General features: G+C 39.3%; 2 protein-coding genes across 2 annotated transcripts; both read left to right on the forward strand.

Moving 5' to 3' along the window:
* Positions 1 to 21,137: 21,137 nt before the first annotated feature.
* LOC129899743 (probable LRR receptor-like serine/threonine-protein kinase At3g47570) lies at positions 21,138 to 23,419 on the forward strand. Its single transcript, XM_055974770.1, has 2 exons — positions 21,138 to 23,237; positions 23,360 to 23,419. The coding sequence occupies exons 1-2, from the start codon at positions 21,138 to 21,140 to the stop codon at positions 23,417 to 23,419; spliced, it is 2,160 nt and encodes a 719-aa protein (XP_055830745.1).
* Positions 23,096 to 24,714, forward strand: LOC129900753 (probable LRR receptor-like serine/threonine-protein kinase At3g47570). Its single transcript, XM_055975777.1, has 2 exons — positions 23,096 to 23,967; positions 24,069 to 24,714. Exons 1-2 carry the CDS (start codon positions 23,499 to 23,501, stop codon positions 24,416 to 24,418), a joined length of 819 nt encoding a protein of 272 aa, XP_055831752.1. The 5' UTR covers positions 23,096 to 23,498; the 3' UTR covers positions 24,419 to 24,714.
* The last annotated feature ends 2,626 nt before the right edge of the window (positions 24,715 to 27,340 follow it).

Here is a 27,340-nt window from a genome sequence, read left to right on the forward strand (position 1 = left end):
CTTCAATAAATGAAAGGGCAAATATGGAAAAAGTTTCAAACATCCATCTTGAACTTTGAACAATTCAATTATTTTGAACAATGAAAAATCCCTTAGAAATTCAACTAATATGAAATATAGGGAGTAAGAAATAGTTATGAATGAATCTATATATTGTTTTATGAAGGTATTAGTCATGTAAAAAATTAATTAATCATGTATTACCTATTCACCTTTTATCCTACATAAAATAATACATAGATTCTCTTATAACTCATACATGTATTAATTATGCGAGTTTCTAAGTTATAAACCAAATATAGTATTAATTATATACATAAATAACTTATTTGGTATCTACCTACCAAACGTCATATAAATTATTAATCTTAATGAAGAAACCTAGACCACCTAACGATTTCAAGAACCCTGTTCTTGCATAAATAACAAAGTAATAACACAGAAAAACATAAGAAACGACGTTATTGTGGAGAACCTCCTTGCTCAAGGGAAGAACAACTAATACCTACACCTCATAGGATTTCAACCAACTTCACTAACTTCACCGAGCGGTTTTAGATTACAACTCAATAATCAAAGGGACTAACTCTAGTACATCAACTCTCAACTAACTAAACTCTCTCAAGAAGTCAAACCCACTTCTTGTTACAAAACTCACTTTCCATCTTAGAGAATTATCACTAAATAACAACTCTAAACAGAAATTCAATCGCTCAAATTTATCAGTAAGAAAATCTAACTCTAGTTCTTCTTTCTTCAACTACTTCGCTCTTGAATGCTCTTGCTCGAAAAAGTCTCAATGTCAAATGTGCAAAAGCCGTTGTGTTCATTGACGCACTTTTCTTTTATAGTGTTTGCAAACCAAGACCTATTTGAGTTCTATAAGGAAAACAATTTACCCAATTAATTCTTTTCCTTATAGGAATTTTGTTACACTCGCTTTCCTTGTTTTTGCCGTCTTGCCTTTTATTTCTAACTTATGTTGTTTCCGCATCTTTAGTTTTTATGTCATGCAACGATGTGAACCTGGTTCACTTTGTCATTATCAAAACCAGAACATTGTCATGTCATCACTGAAAATACAACTCAGATCAAGGAGAAGAGAAGGATGCAGAGAGCAAATTTGGAAAAATAAAGGAGTTGGACATGGCTTTTGATGTGTTTCTTGCTGAATACATCATCGGTCATTTATCAAGATAAGATCCAATTTTTCTTGTCGCAACAGACTCATAATATGTGTCTCTAGTCATCCCAGCCATTAAAGCATCAAAATTTACATTCCATTTGAATTACTTTTGTTTACTGAAATTGAAATAGGACAAAAACTTGCATTATGTAAGAAAAGTCTTCAGTTCTCTTGTTTTGGAAGAAAGTGAAATGAAGTTATTTGTAAAGAACATGTCTTTAACTAAGCTTATGTACAACCTTGGCAATTGCTAATTTGCTACGGAGAAAATTAAAATCCCAAAATCTACTTCACTGGCCAAGAATCAACTCATCATGGATTACTTAAGCTGGTTCTACTACTTGTTTGTAGTGCTCGTAAGTAATATTTAGGTCGTCCTAAGATGACATAGGTCCAATAGGACCTATACTTAACGTGATGAAGCATATTTCTTTTCAAGATTTCAGTTCCAATAATCTCAAATTGAAGCAAAGATCTTACACTTTTCGTAGTGCTATTGTCTCGAATGAAAAAGCATCCGTCCAAATTCCTGATCCCAAGCGAGAAGGCGATGATCTTTACCATCTAGCATGATGAACTATATATGCTTTCCCTGTCCATTTCTTCGTTCCTCAGACTCAAACATCGACTTCTTTTCAAACAACCTTCTCATTTTATTTCGAAGTAAAGTCCAATTCGAGCAATGAGACGACAGATCTCGACAAATCTGCTGATAGTAGTGGCCTTACTTTTATAATCATCCCGGATGAATCAACTGTTGGTATCAGGAAGCACAGGAGAACGTTCGTTTGCTGATATTAATAGTATAAAGGTGACCAAAAAAATTTCTATGATCATCTTTCCTATTCCTTAATGATTGATCAACACCACTACAAAATCCTTTTTTACACTGCACCGAGATATTCCTATCAGTAAGCATAGAAACAACAACAACATGACACAACATAACAAATTATTGTCTCAAGTATTAAACCTTCAAGAGATGGCTAGCTATAGATACAATTAAAAGGCCATATATATAAATATGGTACACAGGATTAGAGTATTTCCGTGAACTCTTTACCCAGAAAATTAAATATGTTAATATATAGCAGTTAAAGTTAGGAAAACATCAAACCAGACCCCTTTTTCTCTTTTTGTCAATAAGTTGAATTGAGCAAGCATACCATCAAAGACAAATTCAATATAGTTACTAAGAGTTAGTATAATTCCAACATATTTTAACTGGATCCAATATTTTTTACACGAACCTTAAAAATATATGTGAAAATTACAAAAGTTTTCCAGAAACTCCAGGTTACTGAGTTCATAATTGCAGAAATTCAATAGTAGGAACATAAATGTTGATTCCATGAAAGTTAAATCATGAATCCATCTTTATGTAGGGATGGTGATTACTATCAATAGGTGTAAAGGCTACCAAGCATTGTAGTTGACTAAGATTTCCTTGGGAGAAATTGTAGTTGACTATGATTTCCGCTATTGACTTTTAAATTACCTATTTTAAATTGTTTCCACATTTATTTTCAAATTTGTTGGGTTTAGGCTGACTTGTCCGATGGGAATGGATGAGTGCCATCACACCCAGATTTCGGGTTGTGACAAATGGTATCAGAGCCCTCAGGTTCATAGGTCTCATGTGTACAAACCAAGTCTAAGTAGAGTGTCAAGGATCGGTATGGAGACGTCTATACGTATCTTCGGAAGGCTATGAAGACTGTTAGGAAAGATCTTCACTTCTTGATTTTCTATCGCGCATCCTTGAAACGATCCAATTCCTATCGCTTCACTACATCCTCTCTCTTATATTGATGACTCGTGCTTGGTCCTGCATAAGTGCAATTGAGATGTCATCACTTGGTTTAGTGTTAGATCTAGTATTGAGGTGGAAGCGATATACTTATAGAAATGATGTGTGGTCAAACTTGAAATGCTCTGCGATCTGAAAGGAATGAGTGAGGTTGTTGTTCATTGGTATGTTTTGAGGATATAGTATTAGAAGGTGAACAATGGTTGAGAGACTGGGTGAACACCTCATCTTGTCTGGTTAGTTATTAAGCAATGAAAAATAGCACTTGTCTGGCTTATTCTGTCACACCCCGGGAGGGTACCCTAGACGTAACCGGCACCCGAAGGCCATTTCTGACCTCCGAGCGAACCACTTGGTACAGTCACTCATTCATTCAAGCACATTCTCTTAGCGGAAACTCAATTAAGGAAATACTTCTCATAACATAAGGGCCGAAGGCCAAACATTTCAAACCAACAAGAGTAGTAAATTAAGACTCATCAAAATAACAGTTCAGTCTCCCACACTCCAGTCTATGAAGCCTCTATTCGGGTCAAAAGGGTGCCAATGACAAGTCCATGGCTACCGACAATCTAAATAAAGAAAAGACAATTAAAAGCGGTACAAGAAGGCCCAATATCCTCCGGAAACTAGGAGGACTCACCGACTGGCTGGAAGTGTAGTGGATCTTCAACGGAGCGCCGGTTGATGATCTCTTGTACCTGTCTCTGCATCATGAAATGATGCAGGCCAAACGGCGTCAGTACATGGAATGTACGAGTGTGTAAAATGGCCGAATACAACGAATATCAATGAAGAATCAATCAACTCGGGAACTCAACTCAAAAGGGATGACAACTCAATCAAATGTCCTAAGTCTAAACAAGGATATGATTTAGACTGGACCAATCATATACAATTCAACTCAATCTGACTCAGAGTGCTATCAAAACTTATTTAGGAGTTTCTCTTAACCGACAACCAACACTTATGAGCCAATGAAGGTACAACGAAACGACATTGTTGCCACTCCCGGTCATACCTTGCCAGGGCATGAACGACGAACACTCATGGATCCAATCCACCCGGATTGACGTCTTTCGAAATATAGGGTCGTTAAAAGTCGACCCTTATATGAACTCGTCCTAAACTTAGCCATGATGGATATTTTGGACTTAGCTCGATCCTAGAGGCCCTTAATGACCCCACATCACCTCTAACGCTCTTAAATTTACTAGGGACTCATCTCAACTCAAGCACATACTTCGAAGTAAACACGATGGGCCCCCACACGTATGCAAAGAAGGCCCGAATCTTAGGAAAATTTTGAGGGGTGTTACATTATCTCCCCCTTGGGATCATTCGCCCTCGAATGACGAGCAACCAAGAATGGACTCGGGGTACAAATCACAATCAAAACTCAGTCATTCAATTAATCAAATTTTCAATCAAGTATCAATCAAACTCAAAAAGGCACAAATGAATTCGAGTCAAGGAAATAGTCATTACCTTCATATTCTCCTCGGTAGGCACGAATAGATGTGAATATTTAGATTTCATGGCTTCCTCCGCTTCCCATGTGGCTTCCTCAACAAGTTGATTCCTCCATAAAACTTTGACTGAGGCGACTTCTTTGTTTCTCAATTTGCGGATTTGGCGATCAAGAATTTGGATTGGGACCTCCTCATAGGATAAGCTATCCTTAATTCCAAAGCTTTCACTAGGGACTACCAATGAGGGATCGCCCAAGCACTTTTTCAACATTGAAACGTGGAACACCGGATGAATGGAAGTTAGCTCTGAGGGTAGGTCCAACTCATAAGTAACACTCCCGATTCGCCTCAAAATTTGGTACGGGCCAATATATCGAGGACTAAGTTTCCCCTTCTTTCCAAACCTCATGACACCCTTCATGGGTGACACTTTCAAATACACCCAATCATCCACCTCAAACTCTAAGTCTCTCCTCCTCACATCGGTGTAAGATCTTTGGTGACTTTGGGCTGTCTTTAGCCTCTCCCGAATAACTCGTACCTTCTCGATGGCTTGATGAACGAGGTCAGGCCCAATCAACTCGGCTTCACCTACTTCAAACCACCCAATGGGCGATCTACACCTCCTCCCATACAAGGCTTCATAAGGAGCCATTTGAATGCTTGCATGATAGCTATTGTTATATGCAAACTCTATGAGAGGCAAGTGATCATCCCAATTTCCCTTGAAGTCAAGCACACACGCCCTCAACATATCTTCCAATATCTGAATAGTGCGCTCTGCTTGGCCATCTGTCTGGGGATGGAAGGTTGTACTCAAGTTCACCCTCGAACCTAATCCCTTCTGAAAGGATTTCCAAAATTAGGAAGTGAATTGAGCTCCTCTGTCAGAGATGATAGACAAAGGGACCCCATGCAATGTGACGATCTCCTGTATATACAACTTTGCATAATCTTCTGTGGTGTCAGTAGTCTTAACCGCCAAGAAGTAAGCTGATTTCGTCATTCTATCCACAATCACCCAAATGGAATCATGTTGCTTTCGGGACTTCGGCAAGCCTGTAATAAAGTCCATGTTGATCGTCTCCCACTTCCATTCTGGAATTTCTATGTTTTGGGCTAGACCACAGGTCTTTGATGCTCAACCTTCACTTGTTGACAATTCGGGCATTTGGAAACGAATTCTGCAATATCCCTCTTCATCCCACTCCACCAATAGATCTCCCTCAAGTCATGGTACATTTTTGTGGAACCCGGATGAATAGAGTATCTAGAACTATGTGATTCGGCCATAATCCTCTCTCGAACATCATCAACATCTGGCACACATAATCTATTTTGGTACCGCAATACACTATCTCCCCCTTGGGTAAAAACCATTACCTCTTGTTTGTGTACTACTCCCTTCAATTGGAGAAGGGCGGGATCTTGGTCTTGCTTTTCCTTCACTTCTGCCACAAGTGAGGATGTAGACCCATCCTGAACTGTAACTCCGCCTTCATTATTCTCTTCCAGATGAACTCCCAATCGGGCTAATCTGTGTACCTCCTTTGCCAATTCCCTCCTTCCTTCCTCCACGTGGCTAGTGCTACCCATGGACAACCTGCTAAGAGCATCAGCAACAACATTAGCTTTACCTGGATGGTAGAGGATGCTCATATCATAGTCCTTGAGTAGCTCAAGCCATCTCCTTTGCCTCAGGTTGAGTTCCTTCTGGCTAAAGATGTATTGTAAGCTCTTGTGGTCGGTGAATACATCGACATGCACTCCATACAGGTAGTGGTTCCAAATTTTAAGTGCAAACACCACAGCTGCCAGCTCAAGGTCATGAGTTGGGTAATTCCTCTCATGAAGCTTAAGTTGTCTTGAAGCATAGGCTATCACCTTCCCCCTTTGCATCAACACACAACCCAAACCAATTCTGGAGGCATCACAATAAATCATAAAACCCTCTGTTCCATCGGGCAAAGTTAGAACATGAGCAGTGGTTAGCTTGGTCTTCAATTTCTGGAAACTCTCCTCACAAGCATCAGACCATTGGAACTTGGCCTTCTTTTGGGTCAGTTTAGTCAATGGTGATGATATGGATGAGAATCCCTCTACAAACCTTTGGTAGTACCCGGCCAAACCCAGGAAACTCCTTATCTCTGTTGGGGATGTGGGTCTGGGCCAATTCTTCACAGTTTCAATTTTCTGAGCATCAACTTGAATACCATCTCCAGATACAGTGTGGCCTAAGAAGGCCACTGATGCAAGCCAAAATTCACATTTAGAGAACTTTGCATACAATACCCGGTCCCTCAAAGTTTGTAAAACAACTCTAAGATGATAGGCGTGCTCCTCTTCATTCTTGGAGTAAACCAGGATATCATCTATGAATACAATCACAAACATATCAAGATACGGTTTGAATATTCGGTTCATGCGATCCATAAAAGCGGCGGGATCATTAGTCAACCCAAAAGACATGACCAAAAATTCAAAGTGGCCATAACGAGTTCGGAAAGCAGTCTTCGGAACATCGCACTCTCTCACCTTCAACTGGTGGTAGCCGGATCTCAAGTCTATCTTTGAGAAACAAGTGGCACATTGAAGTTGGTCGAATAAGTCATCTATTCTAGGGAGAGGGTATTTGTTCTTTACGGTGACCTTATTTAATTGCCTGTAGTCGATACACATTCTAAGGGACCCATCCTTCTTCCGCACAAATAGGACCGGAGCACCCCATGGCGAGACACTCGGCCTAATGAATCCCTTATCTAATAAGTCCTTCAGTTGCTCCTTCAACTCAGCCGGAGCCATTTTATATGGAGGAATTGAGATAGGCTGGGTATCAGGAAGAACATCAATCCCGAAGTCGGTCTCCCTATCAGGAGGGACTCCAAGCAGATCTTCAGGAAAGACATCCGGAAATTCGTTGACAATTGGAACCGAATCAAGAGATGGGGACTCAATGCTGCCATCTTTCACTCGGACAATGTGATAAACACACCCTTTCGAGATTAGCTTCCTGGCCTTAAGGTATGAAATAAACTTACCCTTAGGCACACTAGGGCTACCCTTCCACTCTATGACCGCTTCATTCGGGAATTTGAATGTGATAATTTGAGTCCTACAATCAATAGAGGCATAACAGACATAAAGCCAGTCCATGCCAAGGATCACGTCGAAATCAATCATGTCTAACTCAACTAGGTCGGCCAAGGTATCATTGTAATGAATTGACACGGTGCAATTTCTATAGACTCTCTCATCTAGGACAGAATCACCGACAGGAGTGGCCACACTAAAAGGCTCAAGAAGACGTTCAGGAATTTTATTGAATTTGCTAGCCACATAAGGAGTCACAAAAGACAAGGTGGCACCTAGATCCATCAATACATAACAATCAAAAGAAGAGACTCGAATCATACCCGTCACAACGTTTGGAGAGTTCTCCTGATCTTGGTGACTACCATGGCATATAGGCGGTTTGTACCCCCACTCGTACCTGGAGTAGTGCCCCTCTAATTACCTCTATCTGGTGGTATGGTGGCAGAGGACTGGGCCCTGTTCCCCCATGTTGGACACACCCTCAGAAGATGGCCCATTTGGCCGCATTTATAGCAACCAACCCTTCCTGCTCTGCATTCTCCCAAGTGGAGCCTACCACACTTACCGCATGGTGGCTTTTCCTTCGAACCTTGACTTACATCGGCCAGGGATTGAGAAATCTGGGGTCTGAAATTCTGGCGACTTTGTCCCTGCCGATCATACCTGTCCTGCGGCATCGGTGCGCTGGCGGTAGATGAGGCATAGGTGGAAGGCCTCTTCTAGAAGAAGGACTTGTTGCCCCTGCTTTGCCTCTGCTCATTCTCATGCCCAGCTGATCTTGCCTTTTTGCTCAGGTGCTCTTCTCAGTCTTTTCTTTTCTCCTCCTCTACCTGTTGAGCATACACCATTAATCTGGAAAGATTCATATCCGAGATCAACAATGTTGCCTTGCACTCTTTCTTCACATGCCTCCCTAATCCGGAGACGAATTTCCTTATCTTTGACCTCACATCACGAATCATCTCTAGAGCATACCGGGACAGCTGGATAAACTTTAGGCCATACTCCTTGACCGACGTACCTTCCTGTTTCAGATTGACAAATTCCTCCACCTTCGCTTCCCTCAATTCCCGAGGAAAGAAGTAGTCAAGAAAAGCTCCCTCAAATTCATCCCACCTAGAAGGTTCAACATCTTTACCTCTACCTTGTTCCCATTGGTTATACCAAATATTTGCCACATTTTTGAGTTGATAAGACACCAACTCGACCCCCTCGATTTCTGTAGCATGCATAGCTTTTAGAATCTTCCACATCTCATCGATAAAGTTTTGGGGATCTTCATCGACCTTAGAACCCGTGAATGTTAGTGGATTTATCCTCAGAAAGTCTCTAATTCTAGTGGTAGCAGATGGCTCTTGGGAACTAGAGCTGAGAGTCGGCGAACTCTGGTTACCACTTTGGTCAACCATTAGTTGCGTGAGCATTGCAATCGCCCCTCGAAATTCAGCCTCTGATGTGGGTGCAGGTAGGCTAGATGGCACTTGAGGTGCCTCCGCATACCTTGTGGGTCATCCTCTAGCCCTTACTGGGCGTGCCTCTGACTGTGGCATCCCTGCATTATCAACATTCCTCTGGCTAGCGGTACGTTTAGGAGGCATTATCTGTAATGTATAAATGCACGAATTAGAAAGAAGGTTTCATGGAGTTTAACTCCATTACACGAATTCAGAGTATGAAAGAAGTGAAACAATTTCTAATGTCCTATAGCCTCCTGCTTATAAGTGTGATGCACAACACACCCATAAGCAAGACTCTACTAGACACGACTTCATAGACTCCCTAAGACACTTGAAATCTGTGCTCTGATACCATGTTTGTCACACCCTGGGAGGGTACCCTAGACATAACTGGCACCCGAAGGATATTTCTGACCTCCGAGCGAACCACTTGGTACAGTCACTCATTCATTCAAGCACATTCTCTTAGCGGAAACTCAATTAAGGAAATACTTCTCATAACATAAGGGCCGAAGGCCAAACATTTCAAACCAATAAGAGTAGTAAATTAAGATTCATCAAAATAACAGTTCAGTCTCTTACACTCCAGTCTATGAAGCCTCTATTCGGGTCAAAAGTGTGCCAATGACAAGTCCATGGCTACCGACAATCTAAATAAAGAAAAGATAATCAAAAGCGGTACAAGAAGGCCCAATATCCTCCGGAAACTAGAAGGACTCACCGACTGGCTGGAGTGTAGTGGATCTTCAACGGAGCGCTGGTTGATGATCTCTTGTACCTGTCTCTGCATCATGAAACAATGCAGGCCAAACGGCGTCAGTACATGGAATGTACGAGTGTGTAAAATGGCCGAATACAATGAATATCAATGAAGAATCAATCAAATCGGGAACTCAACTCAAAAGGGATGACAACTCAATCAAATGTCCTAAGTCTAAACAAGGATATGATTTAGACTGGACCAATCATATACAATTCAACTCAATCTGACTTAGAGTGCTATCAAAACTTATTTAGGAGTTTCTCTTAACCGACAACCAACACTTATGAGCCAGTGAAGGTACAACGAAACAACATCGTTGCCACTCCCGTTCATACCTTGCTAGGGCATGAACAATGAACACTCATGGATCCAATCCAACCAGGTCCTATAATGTCAGGACAAAAGCTCTCAGGGAAGCATCCGACTTTAACGGTTCAATCCCCCCTACGTTTGGCAACACAGGTATTGGGTTTGAGTATGGACTATACTCTTGCCCAATTCGGTGCTCGATACTCCTCCCAAGACTCAATGCTCAGAAAACTCCATCAAATCAACTCAATCAACTCATCAACTCTATCACAATCAAATCTCAATCTCAATGCTCAATCTCAATCATATCTTCAAGGAAGTTTTAAATGCACATATATAACATCATCTAGATATAATCAATCATTACCTCCATCTATTTGAGAAAATCCTTGTGACTCATCACATCCTCAAGACTTCAAATCGACATTTTTATAATAAGCAATATATTTAAGAAAATAGTATACTTTATCAAGTCTACATAATTAAGAAGACCAATAAAACATATTTAGCAACTCATTTCTTCATTATCTCATACTCACATAAGGGCTCATTTTAGGAACCTCTTAGCTGAACAACATCAATGCACATAGAATCAAATAAATATGGGACAAAACTCATTAAACTTAGACCATATCAAGAAACTCCATTTTCATGGATATCTAACCTCAAAACAAGAATAGGGCACATGGGTGGACTCAAACCATGTTTTGGATAGCCTTACATACCTTAGAATAGACTTGAGGAAAACCTTGTGGTTGGGTCTTCAATGGAAGCTTGAGGTCTTGAAGCTCTTGGACTCCTTTTTGGTTGGAAATAGAGAAGAAGAGAAGAGAGAGGAGCTAGGTCTTTTTAGAGAGAGTAGGGGCTGAAGAAATGACCCCAAAATACACAAGGCTTGTATATATATAATTTGGGAAATTTCCCAAATTGCCCTTTCTCCAAATTCTGAAAATTAGGCAAAAACGCCCATGGCGCGATAGTGGCGCGTCGCATCCTTACAGCGCCAAGGCCAATTACGCCTAAAACCTGCACAACCTTTAGTGGCACGTCGCGCCAGGGACCAAACTACTGAAGCATGTTTCTGGCGCGATAGTGGCGCGTCGCGCCCTTACAGCGCCAAGCCTATTGTTCTGAATTCTAGGAATTTGGCCTGAAAAACCCTGCACAACTTTTAGTGGCGCGTCGCGCCAGGGACCTAACTACTGAGGCATGTTTCTGGCGCGATAGTGGCGCGTCGCGCCCTTATAGCGCCAAGCCTATTTCCCCAGCAGTTGTAACCCAGGCCAAAATGAAATTCCTGTCGTGCTAGTTCGTCTTCGAATCATCATATCTTTTGACTCCGAACTCCAAAATTTACGTTCTTAGTGGCATTGGAAAGAAGACTCGATGATCTTTAGTTTGATAGGTCGTGGGCCACCCGGATTGACGTCTTTCGAAAGATAGGGTCGTTAAAAGTCGACCCTTACATGAACTCGTCCTAAACTTAGCCATGACGGATATTTTAGACTTAGCTCGGTCCTAGAGGCCCTCAATGACCCCACATCACCTCCAACGCTCTTAAATTTACTAGGGACCCATCTCAACTCAAGCACATACTTCAAAGTAAACACGATGGGCTCCCACACGTATGCAAAGAAGGCCCGAATCTTAGGAAAATTTTGAGGGGTGTTACATATTCGGTATCTGAAATGGTTACAATGAAAAATGGTATAATAGAGGAATGACTATGTTGTGAGCATTGTGCCTTTGGGGACTACAATCTTTGAAGTTCGTAATAAAAGAATGGGTTGCATAGTGTGTGATTATGCTGATGTTATGCCAATCGAGATCAGAATTTTTATGGTAATTTTATAGAGTGGGTATATATCAGGAAGGGTTATGATATCTATTGCCGCGATACATATGTTTACTTGGGTGAGATTATGGGTTGTGTTTTTTCTGCTATCGACTTGTTCTACAAAAAGGTGTCTATCATTTTTGGTTGGAAACTGAAATGTTTTAGTAATGTATGGCGGTTCCATAATGGGTAGAAAGGTGTAGAGCATCTGGGAATGATTTCTCCAGTGGGTATGATGTGTTCTAGTGGTGGATCTCTTGGGCTCTCACTGTATGGTACTAGAGATATATGGGAACTGAGACATCGGTTGGCAAGCGCGAGTACTAACTATTAAGGAGTTATCACTGGTTTCACCTACTTGGGCAATAAAGTTCAATGTTGCATTCACATTTGAGAAACCAACTGGTTGTTACTATGGACACTTGAGTTAGGAATGGTTTATAAGGAAAATTATAATGGTGGATCTTTGGTGGGGTATTAATGTGTTTGGATGGTGACGTCTATTTTGAGGTTCTAATTGGGGATTGGTGAGTTATTTCTCAACCAAAAGGAGTGGATTAACATTGAAAGAATAAGGTTAAGGGTAAAGGAAGTTCCATCAAGGATACGTGTGTGAAGGGAAGTGAGTGTACCAGCGGGAGAATACAGACGGAAATTTGTTAACTCACGGGATTAGATAGTATAACAAGTTTAAGATATCACATAGATGATAAGGTTAACTCCGTGATGATGGCAAGGGTGGTTGAGCATGGTAATAGTAGTTTGGGATGGACTCAGATTAGGATGCAACTATATGGTGATGAATTTTGATTAAGAGGATAAAGTATGATAATGGAGACTTATGAGTATGTAAGGTTGCGCTTGCTACCACTTGATGAGGAGTGTAGTTATATGAAAATTTGTATGATGTGTCGGGGACCACTCGAGTAGAATTGAAAAGAACTTCAACTAAGATAGGAGAATAAGTGGGATGTAGTTTGGCCTTTAGAATAAGGTAGGGGAAAGAATACTTACGTTGATTGCAGTGTTCAAGGATTTAACTTTAGGGATGTTGGAAAGTTTGATTCAGGAACACGTGGCTTCGTCCGTTTTTTTCTAGTTATGGGAATATTATCCGGTGTTCATTACTCAGGTTGAGCATGCTTTGAGATTGGAGTCTACGGATATTTGGCTCTAGCATTATGATAAGTTCTATAGTGGTCTCGAGTTTGACGACAAGCGTGATTTGGGTTTCTAACGAGGGACAAGGTAAGATTAACGTAAAAGTGTTTGATAAGTTAAGGTATGTAATTGCATGAAATCTTTAAGGTATGGGCCAATGTTGATTGATACGGGGATTTGTTTACATGATTTGAATTGAAATTCAAGTTTTGCATCATAAGTCTACATTCGTGGTGGTTTTTTTTGTCAAGGTATGAATTGGAAAGGTAGGAAGGGATTGCTTGTGTTGATTTTTGAGCATTTGGAAGAACTTGTACATGGTTCGAGTTGTGGAGTGTATTACTTTTGGTTGTAAAAGTGTTCGATGAATTCTTCATATGAGAAGTTTGATTTAAGGTAAAAGGTAATATTTTATGGATGTTTAGCTAAGAAATAATGATGATAAATGAGTTAAGGAAAGGAATATGAGTCTGGTGCGTCAAAGAGTTCAAGCATTTGGTATTGGGTCATGAGTATGAGTCAATAGTTTGAATGTCCTAGCAATATTGTACAGTGGATACAAGATAAGAAATGTGAAGCAATAAGACTTCATGTGTAGATCCCTTAGTTGAAAGTTAATGGTTGTATGCCTTTTCGACTTTGAGTTTCGACATGACAATGCAAGGTGGGCTGGTTCATCACAGATGTATGATGGGTCATCAGGGACTTTCTAAAGATTTGGTTTGGTTTTAGTTTGGGTGACAGACAGTAAGGACCCATGGGGGACTCACAGTCCATATACCAATCACAATCTCAGTATCTCATAATCTTTCCACCTAGCTCGTAGTGAAGGATCAAAAGGTGACACATTTTCTTTCTCAAAAAGATATTTCATGGTTATCAACTTCCCATGATTAATGATGTAATGAATAAGGATGAATGCATCACAATACATATGGCATGAAAATAATATTCTACTCAACATGTAAACACAAGGTTCAAGTTCTCTCAACTCAACCTAAACATGATATTCGCCCTCAATAGATAGCTATGGGAAGGAAATACATCAAAATAAGTGTTCACCCCTTTTAGAAAATGTTTGAGTGCCCAAGTATGCTTAAATCCCCCAACTCGACCCCTCATGCAAGCATTTCAAGTCAAATAGTCTCCCCACGCCTCTCTCACATGCAAACCATGAATTATATTGTAACGCCTCTCAAAAATTTTCCCTAAGATTCGGACCTTTCTTGTACACGTGTAGGGTCGATCGTATTTATTTCAAAGTATGTGCTTGAGTTAAGATGATTCCCCGAGTAATTGAAAAGTGTTGGAGGTGAGGTGGGGTCCCTAGGACCAAGCTAAGACCAAGAAGGTTCGTCGTGGCTAAGTTTTAGGATGAGTTTGTATGAGGAGTCGACTTCTAACGACCCTATCTTTTGAGAGATGGAAATAAAGGTAGACCACGACCTATTAAATTAAAGGTCGTTGAGTCTTCTTTCCAACGCCACCAAGAATGTAAATTTTGGAGTTCGGAGTCGAACGATATGGCGATCCTAAGATGAACGAGCACAACAGAGATTTTCAGACCTAGGGTTCAACTACTGGAAATCTGGGCTTGGAGCCGTAGTGGCGCGATGCGCCACTATCGCGCCAGGAACATGCCTCAGTAGTTTGGCCCATGGTGCGACGCGCTGCTAAAAGTTGTGCAGGGTTTTTCAGGCCAATTTTCCAGAACCCAGAAAATATGGCCTTGGCGCTGTAAGGGCGCGACGCGCCACTATCGCGCCAAAAACATGCCTCAGTAGTTTGACCTCTGGCGCGGCGCGCCACTGCGAGGTGTGCAGGTTTTAGGCGTAATTGGCCTGGCGCTGTAATGGCGCGACGCGCCACTATCGCGCTAGGTGCATTTTTTGCCTATTTTTCAGAACTTTTGAGAAGGGGTAATTTGGTAATTCCCCCAAATTATATATGTATCAGCCCTAACACATTTTGGGATTATTTTCAATCCCTCACTCTCTCTCTAAAAGCCCTAGGAGCTTCTCTCTCTCTCTCTCTTGTTCTTCTTCTCCATTTCCAACAAGAAGAGTTCCAAGAGCTTCAAGATTTGAGTCCTCCATTGAAGACCCAATATCAAGGTTTTCTTCAACTCTTCACTAAGGTATGTAAGGCTATCCAAAACATGGGTTGAGTCCACCCATGTGCCCTATTCTTGCTTTGAGGTTAGATGTTCATGAAAATGGAGTTTTTTGGTGTGGTCTAAGTTTAAATGAGTTTTGTCCCCTATTTATTTGATTCTATATGTATTGATGTTGTTGAGTTAAGAAGTTCCCATTATGAGCCTCTATGTGAGTATGAGTTGATGAAAATGAGTTGTTAAATATGTTCTATTGATCTTCTTGACTATGTAGATTTTGATAAAGGATGCTATTTTCTTTAAAATGTTGCTTATTATAAAAATGTAAATTTAAAGTCTTGAAATTGTGATGAGTCTCAAAGATTCCTCATATGGATGGAGGAAATGATTGATTATATCTAGATGTTGCTATATATGTGCATATTGAGATTGATCGGATAGTATGATTAGAAGAGATTTGATTGTGATAGAGTTGATGAGTTGACAAGGTTGTAATAAGACTTGTCGATGTGATTTGATTGAGTTGATTGGATGGAGTTTTATGAGCATTGAGTCTTGGGAGAAGTATCGAGCACCGAATTGGGCAAGAGTAAAGTCCATACTCGAACCCAATAACTGCGTCGCCAAACGTAGGGGGGATGGAACCGTTAAAGTCGGATGCTTCCCCGAGAGATTTGTCTTGACATTATAGGACCTGGTTGGATTGGATCCATGATTTGTTGATTTGTTCATACCCTGGCAAGTATGAACGGACGTGGCAACAACGTCGGTTTATTGTACTTTCACTGGCTCATAAGTGCTGGTTGTCGGTTAAGAGAAACTCCCAAATAGGTCTTGATAGTACTCTGAGTCAGATTGAGCTGAATTGTATGTGATTGGTCCCGTCTAAATCATATTCTTGTTTAGACTTAGGACATTTGATTGAGTTGTTATTCCTCTTGAGTTGAGCTTCCAAGTTGATCTATTCTTCCATGATGTTCGTTGTATTCGGCCATTTTACATACTCTTACATTCCATGTACTGATGCCATTTGGCCTGCATCGTTTCATGATGCAGAGACAGGTACTAGAGATCATCAACCGGCGCTCCGTTGAAGATGCACATACACCCTCAGCTAGTTGGTGAGTCCTCCTAGTTCCCGGAGGATGTTGAGCCTTCATGTACAGTTTTGTTGACATTTCCTTATTTTGATTGTTGGTAGCCATGGACTTGTCATTGGCACCTCTTAGACTTTGATAGAGGCTTCATAGCCTGGAGCGTGGGGAGGTCGAACTGTTATTTTGAGAAGTCTTATTTTATCATCTTGTTGGGTTGTAAATGTTTGGCCTTCGGCCCCCATATATGAACAGTATTTCTTTAATTGAGTTTTCCGCTAAGAGAATGTGATTGATTGAATATGTGACTGGACCAGGTGGTTCGCTCGGAGGTCAGAAATGGCCTTCGAGTGCCGGTCACGCCTAGGGTACCCTCCCGGGGCGTGACATTGAGGCTCTAGCTAACATAGTCCATATTGATGAAGCTTTTGATATGAGGAAAATCAAACAAGTCAGAATTACATCAACTTACCTGACATTGTTGTGTGGACTCCTTGAACTACGGGTTGTTTTACACTACAACAAATAAAGGATTTTGTGGCAAACATATAATTGCCGCCATATTATATTTAGCGGCAACAATAAATATGATTATTTATAACCAACACTCTATATAAATATTGCTAAAGGCTTTAGCGACTCTGGATGCAATGACATTAACTTATTGCCGCTAAATATTTTAGCAGCAATAAATATTATTGCTAAAAGAAAAATTTATTGCCAATAAATATCTCTTTGTAGTGTTATTACCTTTTCTGCTTGGCATATTCTTAGACATACTAGAAATCAGGTGCCCGTTCTTCAAAGTCTTAGGCTTTAATTTCTTCCTTTTAATGTTGAGAGTGGTTAAAAGGAAACTTTCTTTATTGTTAACTTTGGACAACAGTTTGCCTCTAGATTTTCTTGTTGTAGAATCCCGCAAAATAACATATTCAAAAAAATAAATTTAAAATTATTTTCTTACTCCCGTTAGATCAAAAGGGTATATCTAGACTATTTATGTAACAATAGGAAGCATATGTGAGCCAGCTTTTTAATGAGGGGTATATCATCTCTAATTCGCAAATTTGAGGAATATATGAGGCTCTTTTCCTTTATGATAAAGCAAGCAAAAGTTTAGATTCAGTTCATACTAATTTTTCTCAGAAACCCAAAGGTATATTATTAAAATCTAACCATCTGAAGAGGTTTCACATTTACCTCCATATGAATAGCTCTCACATTTTTCTTTATTAAGATTTTATGTTATGTTTGTTAAGCCTTTTTGATTATTTTTTTGTAGAAAGTATATATACTTTTTTGCACCCATGTTCTTGAAATAATGCTTGGCTTGAAGGGAGAAATAATCATTTAACTTTTAATGCTTGGTTTTTCAACTTTTCAATTTGGAACGAGAGTGAGTTGTTCGGATGGTAAGCATTTCCCGAAGGTTGTGAGTTCTAGTAGGGCACAAAAAGGTGGAAGCTTCCCAATTATAATATAGTATGATGATGATATGATACGATATCTATTGATGACTACTTGTTACGCCACAAATCTATTGCTTAAGAATGCAAATATGTGCTGCCACAGTGCTATAAGATTGAAAATATGAGTGCAGTTTTCTATTTCTATCATGTTAATTACTTTATCTTTAAAACATTGGGACCCAACAATACTTTTGATCAGAATTTTTCCCCTATGGATTATTTCCAAAAAGACCTCCTCTAGTTGACTCACTTTCACTCCTTTGCTCCCACCAGAAGTCAGAAAGTGCATCTCTCAACAGTTGCTAATATTCTTCTCCCTGAAACATCCTAAAAAACTATTTCTATTTAGAGCCCAAACATAAAAGTAGATCCAGTCTCGATTCAATAATTCCATTAAACCTTGAGCATGAGGAACATGGTAAACGGGAATTCTTTTCCAAGATTGTCTTAGCATTGAAGTAAGGCACCTTAATTTCCAAAATCCCATTAGATGGCAAAAAAGTATAAACACTATTAGGGGAGCTTTAGTGCACCGGGCTGCCCTCACTATCAGGGGAATCCCCTGGAAGCCAGCTATCCTTCACACTCATTTCCTATTGATAGACTTGGAATTTTTGGAAAGAGATAATATTTCCAGTTAATAGCCTCATTTACCTTTCATATTATATGCACTCCTTACTCTTCAATGGATCAAATATATCTATTCACGGTGATAACTTAACGAGAATTGAGACAGTTAAAAATAATGACACAGTATTTTTACATGGAAACCTCCCGGATCACAAGGATAGGTAAACCATGACCTACACTTTTGCAAGATTTCTCCCAATCTTTAATAAATCAACGAGCCTCAATAAAATTAAGATTACAACTCTTGCAACCTAGGAACCAACTTTAATTCCTAAACTCAACAATCAGTCGATGGTCGAACCCTTTCAAGTTATCTCCAACTTGAAGTTAACACGTACTTCAATATTGTTCCCTAAACACAAACCTAGGAAAGCAATAGATTATAACTCAATTGAACTTCCTAATACACGGTAAAAAGACTAGAAGACGGTTAAACATATTGACTATGAAACAGACTCTTCAAGTTGGTCCTTTGTATCAGGTGCACTTAGATCGTCACTCAAGAAGAAAAAGAGTTTTTATGAGGTTATATATTCTGTTAGAGATTGGATCTCTCCTCGCATTGGCCGTTGGATATGTGGTGGTAAGATTGAGAAAGATAAAGAAGAATGCAAGTGAAGAAGATGTGTCAATGGTAAAAGGGCATGAAAGAATTTCCTATTATGAACTTGAACAGGCAACAAAAGGGTTCAACGAAAGCACCTTTCTTCGAATTTTATACTAATACTTGCCTGATTCTCTTACCTAAAGTTGATTGTCCTCGAACTTTTTCCTCTTTTAGGCCTATAAGTCTTAGCAATTTTCTGTATGCAACCGTTACACATTTTCAATGCATCATTTAAAGGTGCATATTTAAAAATGTCAAATTACTGCATCCCTTTCTTCCTTTTTCCTTTTAGAAATAGAATAGAAATTTTCTATACCGTTGTGCATTTTTCTCAACATCATCTCTTTACACATATTAGTATAAATATTTCTCGTGTTTCTTTTCCCTTCCAACTGATTCATCATTTCGATTTTCATTTTCATTGTTTTTATTGAAGATTTTTGTTTGTGCTTATGAGTTATAATCTTTTTCACAATACAATCTTCACAACCAATTATTCTTTAGTTCATTTCTTCTTCTCCATCGTTTGCAGTTTTAGGTACTTAATGAAGTATAATAATAGGTAACTTCTTACATTACCAATTTTTTAGGTTTAGGTTGCTATACTAATATTTTTCATACATGATGTTGCATTTTCCTTTTTATGTGTTGCAATAATTAATGAAAAAATTACACCAAATAGACTCAATTGTGAAACTATTTATCAAAATTGGACTCAATCCAAACTATTTACCCTTAATAGATTCATTACCCTCTTACTCCACTTTCTCCCTTTTAATTTCGTGCATGACATCATGGTAACGTCAACATCATTGTTATGAAATAATCCTCTGTGATACTCCATTGGTATATTGATACCATATCGGTATCATATAGAATTGAGCTTAATTCTCTGTAACACTCCATCGGTATATTGATAGAGCTTTTTTTAACAATAAAACTAACACAATTAAGAAAAAATTATTAAAATCACAATCTTATTTATTAACTCTAAATTAGTAAATATATTTTGTGATACTTCATCGGTATATTGATACCATATCGGTATCATATAGGACTAAGCTTAATCCTCTATGATACTCCATCGATATATTGATACCATTACCTTTTCCGCTGGCATATTGTTTGACATACTAGAAATCAGGTGTCCATTCTTCAAGGTCTTAGGCTTAAATTTCTTCCTTTTAATGTTGAGAGTGGTTACAACAGTTTGCCTCTAGGTGTAATTGTTGTATAATCCAGCAAAATAAAAAATCCAAAAAATAAAGTTAAAATTATTTTCTTCACTCTCGTTAGATCAACAGGGTATATCCGGGCTATTTATATAACAATAGAGGCATATGTGAGCCACTTTTGGAATGAGGGGTATATCAACTCTAAATCGCAAAGTTGAGGAATATATGAGGCCCTTTTTCAATTTGATAAAGCAAGGAAAAGTTTAAATTAGACTTCAGTTCATACTATTTTTTCTCAGAAGACCAAAGGTATATTATTAAAAGCTAATCATCTGAAGAGGTTTCACATTTACCTCCATAAGAATGCCTCTCACAATTCTCTTTATTATGAGTTTACGTTATGTTTGTTAAGCCTTTTTAATTATTTTTTTGTAGAAAGTATATTTACTTTTTTGCACCCACATGTTCTTGAAATAATGCTTGCTTGAAGGGAAAAATAGTCACTCAACTTTTAATGCTTGGTCTTTTAGCTTTTCAATTTGGGACAGGAGTGAGTTGTTCGGATTGTAAGCATCTCCCGGTGGTTGTGAGTTCTAGTCACTAAGAGAGCAAAAAGGTGGGAGCTTACCATTAAAAGTATGATGATGATATGATATCTATTGACGACAACTTGTTGCACCACAAATATATTGCTTAAGAATGCAAAAATGTGCTGCCACAGTGCTATAAGATTGAAAATATGAATGCAGCTTCCTATTTCTACCATTTTAATTACTTTATCTTTAAAACATTGGACCCAACAACACTTTTGATCAGAATTTAACAACTTTCACCTGTCGATTATTTCCAAAGAGACCTCCACTACTTGACTCACTTTCACTAAGACATCATTAAATAGATCTTCTTTGATCATTGGCTTGCATTATCAAAAAACAAAGAAACTTGCATGTCATATATAGTTATGGCCAGAATTTGCAATCTCCCCTTTGCTTTTGCAATTTTCATTCTTCTCCATCACCATACTTCACATGCTATTGCACCTAATATTAGCACCGATGAAGCTGCTCTTCTAGCACTGAAATCACACATTTCGTCTCACCCTAACAACATCTTAGAAAGCAACTGGTCTTCTTCTAGCCGGGTTTGCAGTTGGATTGGAGTCACTTGCAGCTCCCGCCACCATCGAGTCACTGCTTTAGACATTTCTAGCATGCAACTTCATGGTACCATTCCTCCACACCTTGGAAACCTCTCATTTCTCATCTCCCTCAACATCAGTAACAACACTTTCCATGGAGAATTTCCGGAAGAGTTGGCTCATCTGCAGAGGTTGAAAGTGATTGATGTCATAGGCAATAACTTCACCGGAGCCATTCCATCATTTTTAAGTTTGTTACCAAACCTACGTATTATGCACCTCTGGAACAACCAATTTTCGGGGAAAATTCCATCTTCCCTCTCCAATATAACAAAGCTGAAAGTGTTGGGCTTGCAGAATAATTTTCTCGAGGGAGAGATCCCTCGAGAAATCAGTGATCTTCGTTACTTGACTGTCCTAGATCTGCAATTTAATCAACTTACTGGATCTATACCACCATCAATCTTCAACATTACTACAATGCAAATAATTGCTCTTACGTACAACAGGCTTACTGGAAAACTTCCAAAAACTATATGTGATCATCTTCCAGACTTGGAAGGACTTTTCCTCTCAAGAAACTCCCTAGATGGAGTCATTCCACCAAACCTGGAGAAATGCAGAAAGCTTCAAGACTTGGAATTGTCTTATAATGAGTTTACTGGAGCTGTACCAAGAGAGCTAGGTAATCTTAAGAGAATTCAGACATTGGGATTAGCACAGAATGGGCTTACTGGATCAGTCCCTGAAAGCATTTTCAACATGTCAGCATTGCAGATGCTACAGTTTGGACAAAACAAGCTTTCAGGTACTCTTCCTTCAGATTTAGGTCGGGGAATACCCAACCTAAAAATATTTCTTTGTGGAGGAAATAATCTGAGTGGTTTTATATCTGATTCTATCTCTAATTCATCGAAACTCAGAGTACTTGAACTCTCAGGAAACAGTTTCACAGGTCCAATTCCTAAATCACTTGGTAACTTAGAATACCTTGAGATTCTTAACTTGGATTGGAATAATTTTGTCAGTGATTCCACATTGAGCTTCCTTGCATCATTGGCGAACTGTAGGAATCTAAGAGAACTCTGGTTTGGTGGTAATCCGTTGGATGGTGTTTTGCCTGCATCTGTTGGTAATTTATCCAAATCTCTAATTCAATTTGGAGGACACGATTGTAAATTGAAGGGAGTCATTCCCCTAGAAATTGGTAATCTTACTGGATTAACAAAGATTAGCCTTTCTAACAATGATTTGACGGGATATATTCCACAAACTGTACATAGCCTGTTGAGCCTTCAAGAGATTTACCTAGATAGCAACAAGATAGAAAGAACCATACCAGATGTTATCTGCAATTTAAAGAACCTTGGTGCATTAGACTTGTCAGAAAATCATTTTTCCGGTTCAGTGCCCTCATGCTTAGGGACTGTTACTAGTTTGAGGTATCTTTATCTAAGTAACAACAAGCTGGATTCTAGATTACCTTCAAGCTTGAAGAGCCTTCAAGATCTCATAGAATTCAATGTTTCATCCAATTTATTGAGTGGGGAAATTCCACTGGAGAGGGGAAACTTAAAGGTTGCAACACTCATTGATCTCTCAAAAAATTATTTTTCTGGTGAGATTCCTAGTACTCTAGGGGGTCTAGATAAATTGATTAATCTTTCTCTAGCACATAATAGATTAGAGGGACCTATTCCAGAATCATTTGGCACACTTGTGTCCTTGGAATACTTGGATTTGTCCTATAATAATCTTAGTTGTGAAATTCCAAAGTCATTAGAAGCTCTTGTGTATCTCAAATACCTTAATATCTCTTTCAATGAACTCAGTGGAGAAATCCCCACTGGTGGTCCCTTTGCAAATGTCACCAGTCAATCTTTCTTGTCCAATGATGCACTTTGTGGTGACTCCCGATTTAACGTAAAATCATGCCTAACCAAATCTACAAAGAAGTCAAGAAGAAAAGGAGTGCTTACAGGTTTATATATTCTATTAGGGATTGGATCACTCTTCACGTTGGCTGTTGGATTTGTGGTGTTAAGATTGAGAAACACAAAGAAGAGTGCAAGTCAAAAAGATGTGTCTCTCATAAAAGGGCATGAAAGAATTTCATATTATGAACTTGAACAGGCAACAGAAGGATTCAACGAAACCAACTTGCTTGGTAATGGGAGTTTCAGCATGGTTTATAAAGGGATACTTAAAGATGGTATCATTTTTGCAGCAAAGGTATTCAATGTGCAATTGGAGGGTGCATTCAAAAGTTTTGACAAAGAATGTGAGATACTCCGGAGCCTTCGACACAGAAATCTGACTAAAGTCATCACTAGCTGCTCAAATCTTGATTTCAAGGCCCTAGTGTTGGAATACATGCCTAATGGGACACTTGAAAAATGGTTATACTCGCACAACTTGTTCTTGAGCTTTTTGCAGAGACTGGATATAATGATAGATGTTGCATCTGCAATGGACTATCTCCACAATGGCTATTCAACACCTGTGGTGCATTGTGACTTGAAGCCAAGCAATGTCTTGCTAGATCAAGAAATGGTTGCTCATGTAAGTGATTTTGGCATTGCAAAATTGTTAGGTGCAGAGGAGGCTTTTGTTCAAACAAAGACAATTGCAACCATTGGATATATTGCTCCAGGTATATTAAAACTTTTTATAGTTCTCATATCGTTTATACTCAAAACAATTCCTTCCCCTAGGTATAAATTGATTTACGATCAGTTTCAACCATGATTGCAGAGTATGGACAAGATGGCATAGTATCCACGAGTTGTGATGTTTATAGTTTTGGCATCCTGATGATGGAGACATTCACACGAACAAGACCAAGTGATGAAATATTTACTGGAGACATGAGCATACAAAGTTGGGTTAGTGATTCATTCCCAAGTGGAATTCATAAAGTGGTGGATTCTAATTTGATACAGCCAGGGGATGAACAAATCGATGCAAAGATGCCATGTTTGTTATCAATCATGGAACTAGCTTTGAGCTGCACTTTAGTGACACCCAATACAAGAATTAGCATGGAATATTCTCTTTCAACGCTGAAAAAGATTAGGCTCCAGTTTGTCAATAGTCAGCACTAGGTGGAATTAGGCAGGCTACTTAACCTATGTCAGTTAGGTTAAGATTTCAATTCTGCACAAGTACTTAAGTTTGTTTAATCATGGTTGTTGGGGGAAACTCATTTCTTTATATATGTATTTCTGATGATGTATGGAAGTCGAAAATGCAGTCTACTCAAGTTGGACCTTGTTAGATGCATTATTTTGGACCTTGTTTGTCACAAGCTGCATTCCAGTTTGTTTCCCACAAGAAATTGTGTCCCATTAGTATTAGAAATAACATCGGAATATGCACTGCTATTTGAGCCACCAGAATTTGGCAGTTAGAACAAATTTCCATATTTTGAAGTTGTAGCTCAACCAATACACTTCCATATTTTAAAGAACTAGAGCTTGTATTAGTACACGAGTATCATCAAAAACATTGTGCTCTGCACTAGCACTTTCACCTCTGTTTCTAGCACTTAATTGCTGCTCAATATCAACATTCAATATTTGAGCCACCAGAATTTGGCAAATAAATCAGGCAGCAAACAAAATCCATACCCATGCCGTTGACGTTTCTTCCTTGGGATTAAATAATAAAGTCCATGGAACTAGCCTATACTGATAATCAGAAACATTGAACTTTATATAACCTATACTGATAATCAGAAACATTGAACTTTATATAACCTAAAGATTTCGACGCTACATGGTTGTAATCTTCAAATAGATCAAACCTGATTATTATATGTCGATAGATGTTCCAATTGTCCAAGAAGGAACTAACAAAACTGTTTTGGAATCAAATTTCATGACTCAGATTGTGCATATGAGGTGTAGATCGCCCATTGGGTGGTTGAAGTTGGTGAAGCCGAGTTGATTGGGCCCGATTTTGTTCATCAAGCCATGGAGAAGGTGCGAGTTATTCGAGAGAGGCTAAAGACAACCCAAAGCCGCCAAAAATCTTACACCGATGTGAGGAGAAGAGACTTAGAGTTTGAGGTGGGTGATTGGGTATATTTGAAAGTGTCGCCCATGAAGGGTGTCATGAGGTTTGGAAAGAAGGGGAAACTTAGTCCTCGATATATTGGTCCGTACCAAATTTTGAGGCGGATTGGGAGTGTTTCTTATGAGTTGGAGTTACCCTCAGAGCTAGCTTCTATTCATCCGGTGTTTCACGTTTTGATGTTGAAAAAGTGCTTGGGCGATCCCTCGTGGGTAGTCCCTATTGATAGCATTGGAATTAAGGATAGCTTATCCTATGAAGAAGTTCCGGTCCAAATTCTTGATCGCCAAATTCGCAAATTGAGGAACAAAGAAGTCGCCTCAGTCAAAGTCCTGTGGAGGAATCAATTTATTGAGGAAGCCACATGGAAAGCGGAGGAAGCCATGAAATCTAAATATCCACATCTATTCGTGCCTACCGAGGAGGATGTCGAAGGTAATGTCCCTTTCCTTGACATTGAATTCATTTGTGCATTTTGAGTCTTGATTAATAAATGACTGAGTTTTGATTGTGATTTGCACCCCGAATCTATTCTTGATTTCTCGTCATTCGAGGACGAATGATGCCAAGGGGGAGATAATGTAACACCCCCCAAAATTTTTCTCTAAGATTCGGACCCTTCTTGTGTTTGGGTAGGATCGGACTCGAGTATTGTGGAGCCTTCGCATGAGTAAGACGAGTTGTTGAGAAATGTTGTAGCATTAGAAGTGATGTGGGGTCATGAAAGACCCCTAGGACCAAATTTAACCCAAAGATTCGTCGTGACTAAGTTCGAAGAGGAGTTCGCTTGAGGGGTTGACTTCTAACGACCCTATCTTTTGATAGATGACGATCTCGGTAGCCCACGATCTATTAAATCAATGGTCGTCGAGTCTTCTTTCCAACGCCACCAAGAATGCGAATTTTGGAGTTCAGAGTCGAAAGATATGACGCTCCTAAGACGAACTAGTGCGGCAGGAATTTCATTTTGACCTGGGTTGCAACTGCTGGGGAAATGGACTTGGCGATGTAAGGGCGCGACGCGCCACTATCGCGCCAGAAACATGCCTCAGTAGTTTGGTCCTTGGCGCGACGTGCCACTAAAAGTTGTGCAGGGTTTTTCAGGCTAAATTTCTAGAACCCAGAAACTTTGGCCTTGGCGCTATAAGGGCGTGATGCGCCACTATCGCGCCAGAAACATGCCTCAGTAGTTTGGTCCTTGGCGCGGCGCACCACTACGAGGTGTGCAGGTTTTAGGCATAATCGGCCTGGCGCTGTAATGGCGCGACGCGCCACTATCGCGCCAGGTGCGTTTTTGCCTATTTTTCAGAACTTTTGAGAAGGGGTAATTTGGGAATTCCCCCAAATTATATATGTATCAGCCCTATCATATTTTGGGATCATTTTCAATCCCTCACTCTCTCTCTAAAAGCCCTAGGAGCTTCTCTCTATCTCTCTTCTTCTTCTTCTCCATTTCCAACAAGAAGAGTTCCAAGAGCTTCAAGATTTGAGTCCTCCATTGAAGACTCAACATCAAGGTTTTCTTCAAGCCTTCACTAAGGTATGTAATGCTATCTAAAACATGGGTTGAGTCCACCCATGTGCTCTACTCTTGCTTTGAGGTTAGATGTTCATGAAAATAGAGTTTCTTGGTATGGTCTAAGTTTAAATGATTTTTGTCCCCTATTTATTTGATTCTATATGTATTGATGTTGTTGAGTTAAGAAGTTCCCAAAATGAGCCTTTATGTGAGTATGAGTTAATGAAAACGAGTTGTTAAATATGTTTTATTGATCTTCTTAATTATGTGGATTATGATGAAGGATGCTATTTTCTTTAAAATGTTGCTAATCTTAAATTGTTGACTTGAAGCCTTGGAGTTGTGATGAGTTTCAAAGATTGAGTAAATGGATAGAGGAAATGATTGGTTGTGCTTACATGTTGCTATAAATGTGCATTCAAATTTCTTTTGA

This window comes from Solanum dulcamara, chromosome 8 (genome assembly GCF_947179165.1).
Source record: "Solanum dulcamara chromosome 8, daSolDulc1.2, whole genome shotgun sequence".
NCBI classification, from domain to species: Eukaryota; Viridiplantae; Streptophyta; class Magnoliopsida; order Solanales; family Solanaceae; genus Solanum; species Solanum dulcamara.

Excerpts from the sequence above, each read along its gene's own strand:
- LOC129899743 (XM_055974770.1), top strand. The coding sequence starts at position 21,138 with ATGGCCAGAATTTGCAATCTCCCCTTTGCTTTTGCAATTTTCATTCTT. Across the intron at positions 23,238-23,359 it reads GTGGTGACTCCCGATTTAAC|ATTGAGAAACACAAAGAAGA; the intron begins GTAAAATCATGC and ends TGTGGTGTTAAG.
- LOC129900753 (XM_055975777.1), top strand. The coding sequence starts at position 23,499 with ATGGTTTATAAAGGGATACTTAAAGATGGTATCATTTTTGCAGCAAAG. Across the intron at positions 23,968-24,068 it reads CATTGGATATATTGCTCCAG|AGTATGGACAAGATGGCATA; the intron begins GTATATTAAAAC and ends CCATGATTGCAG.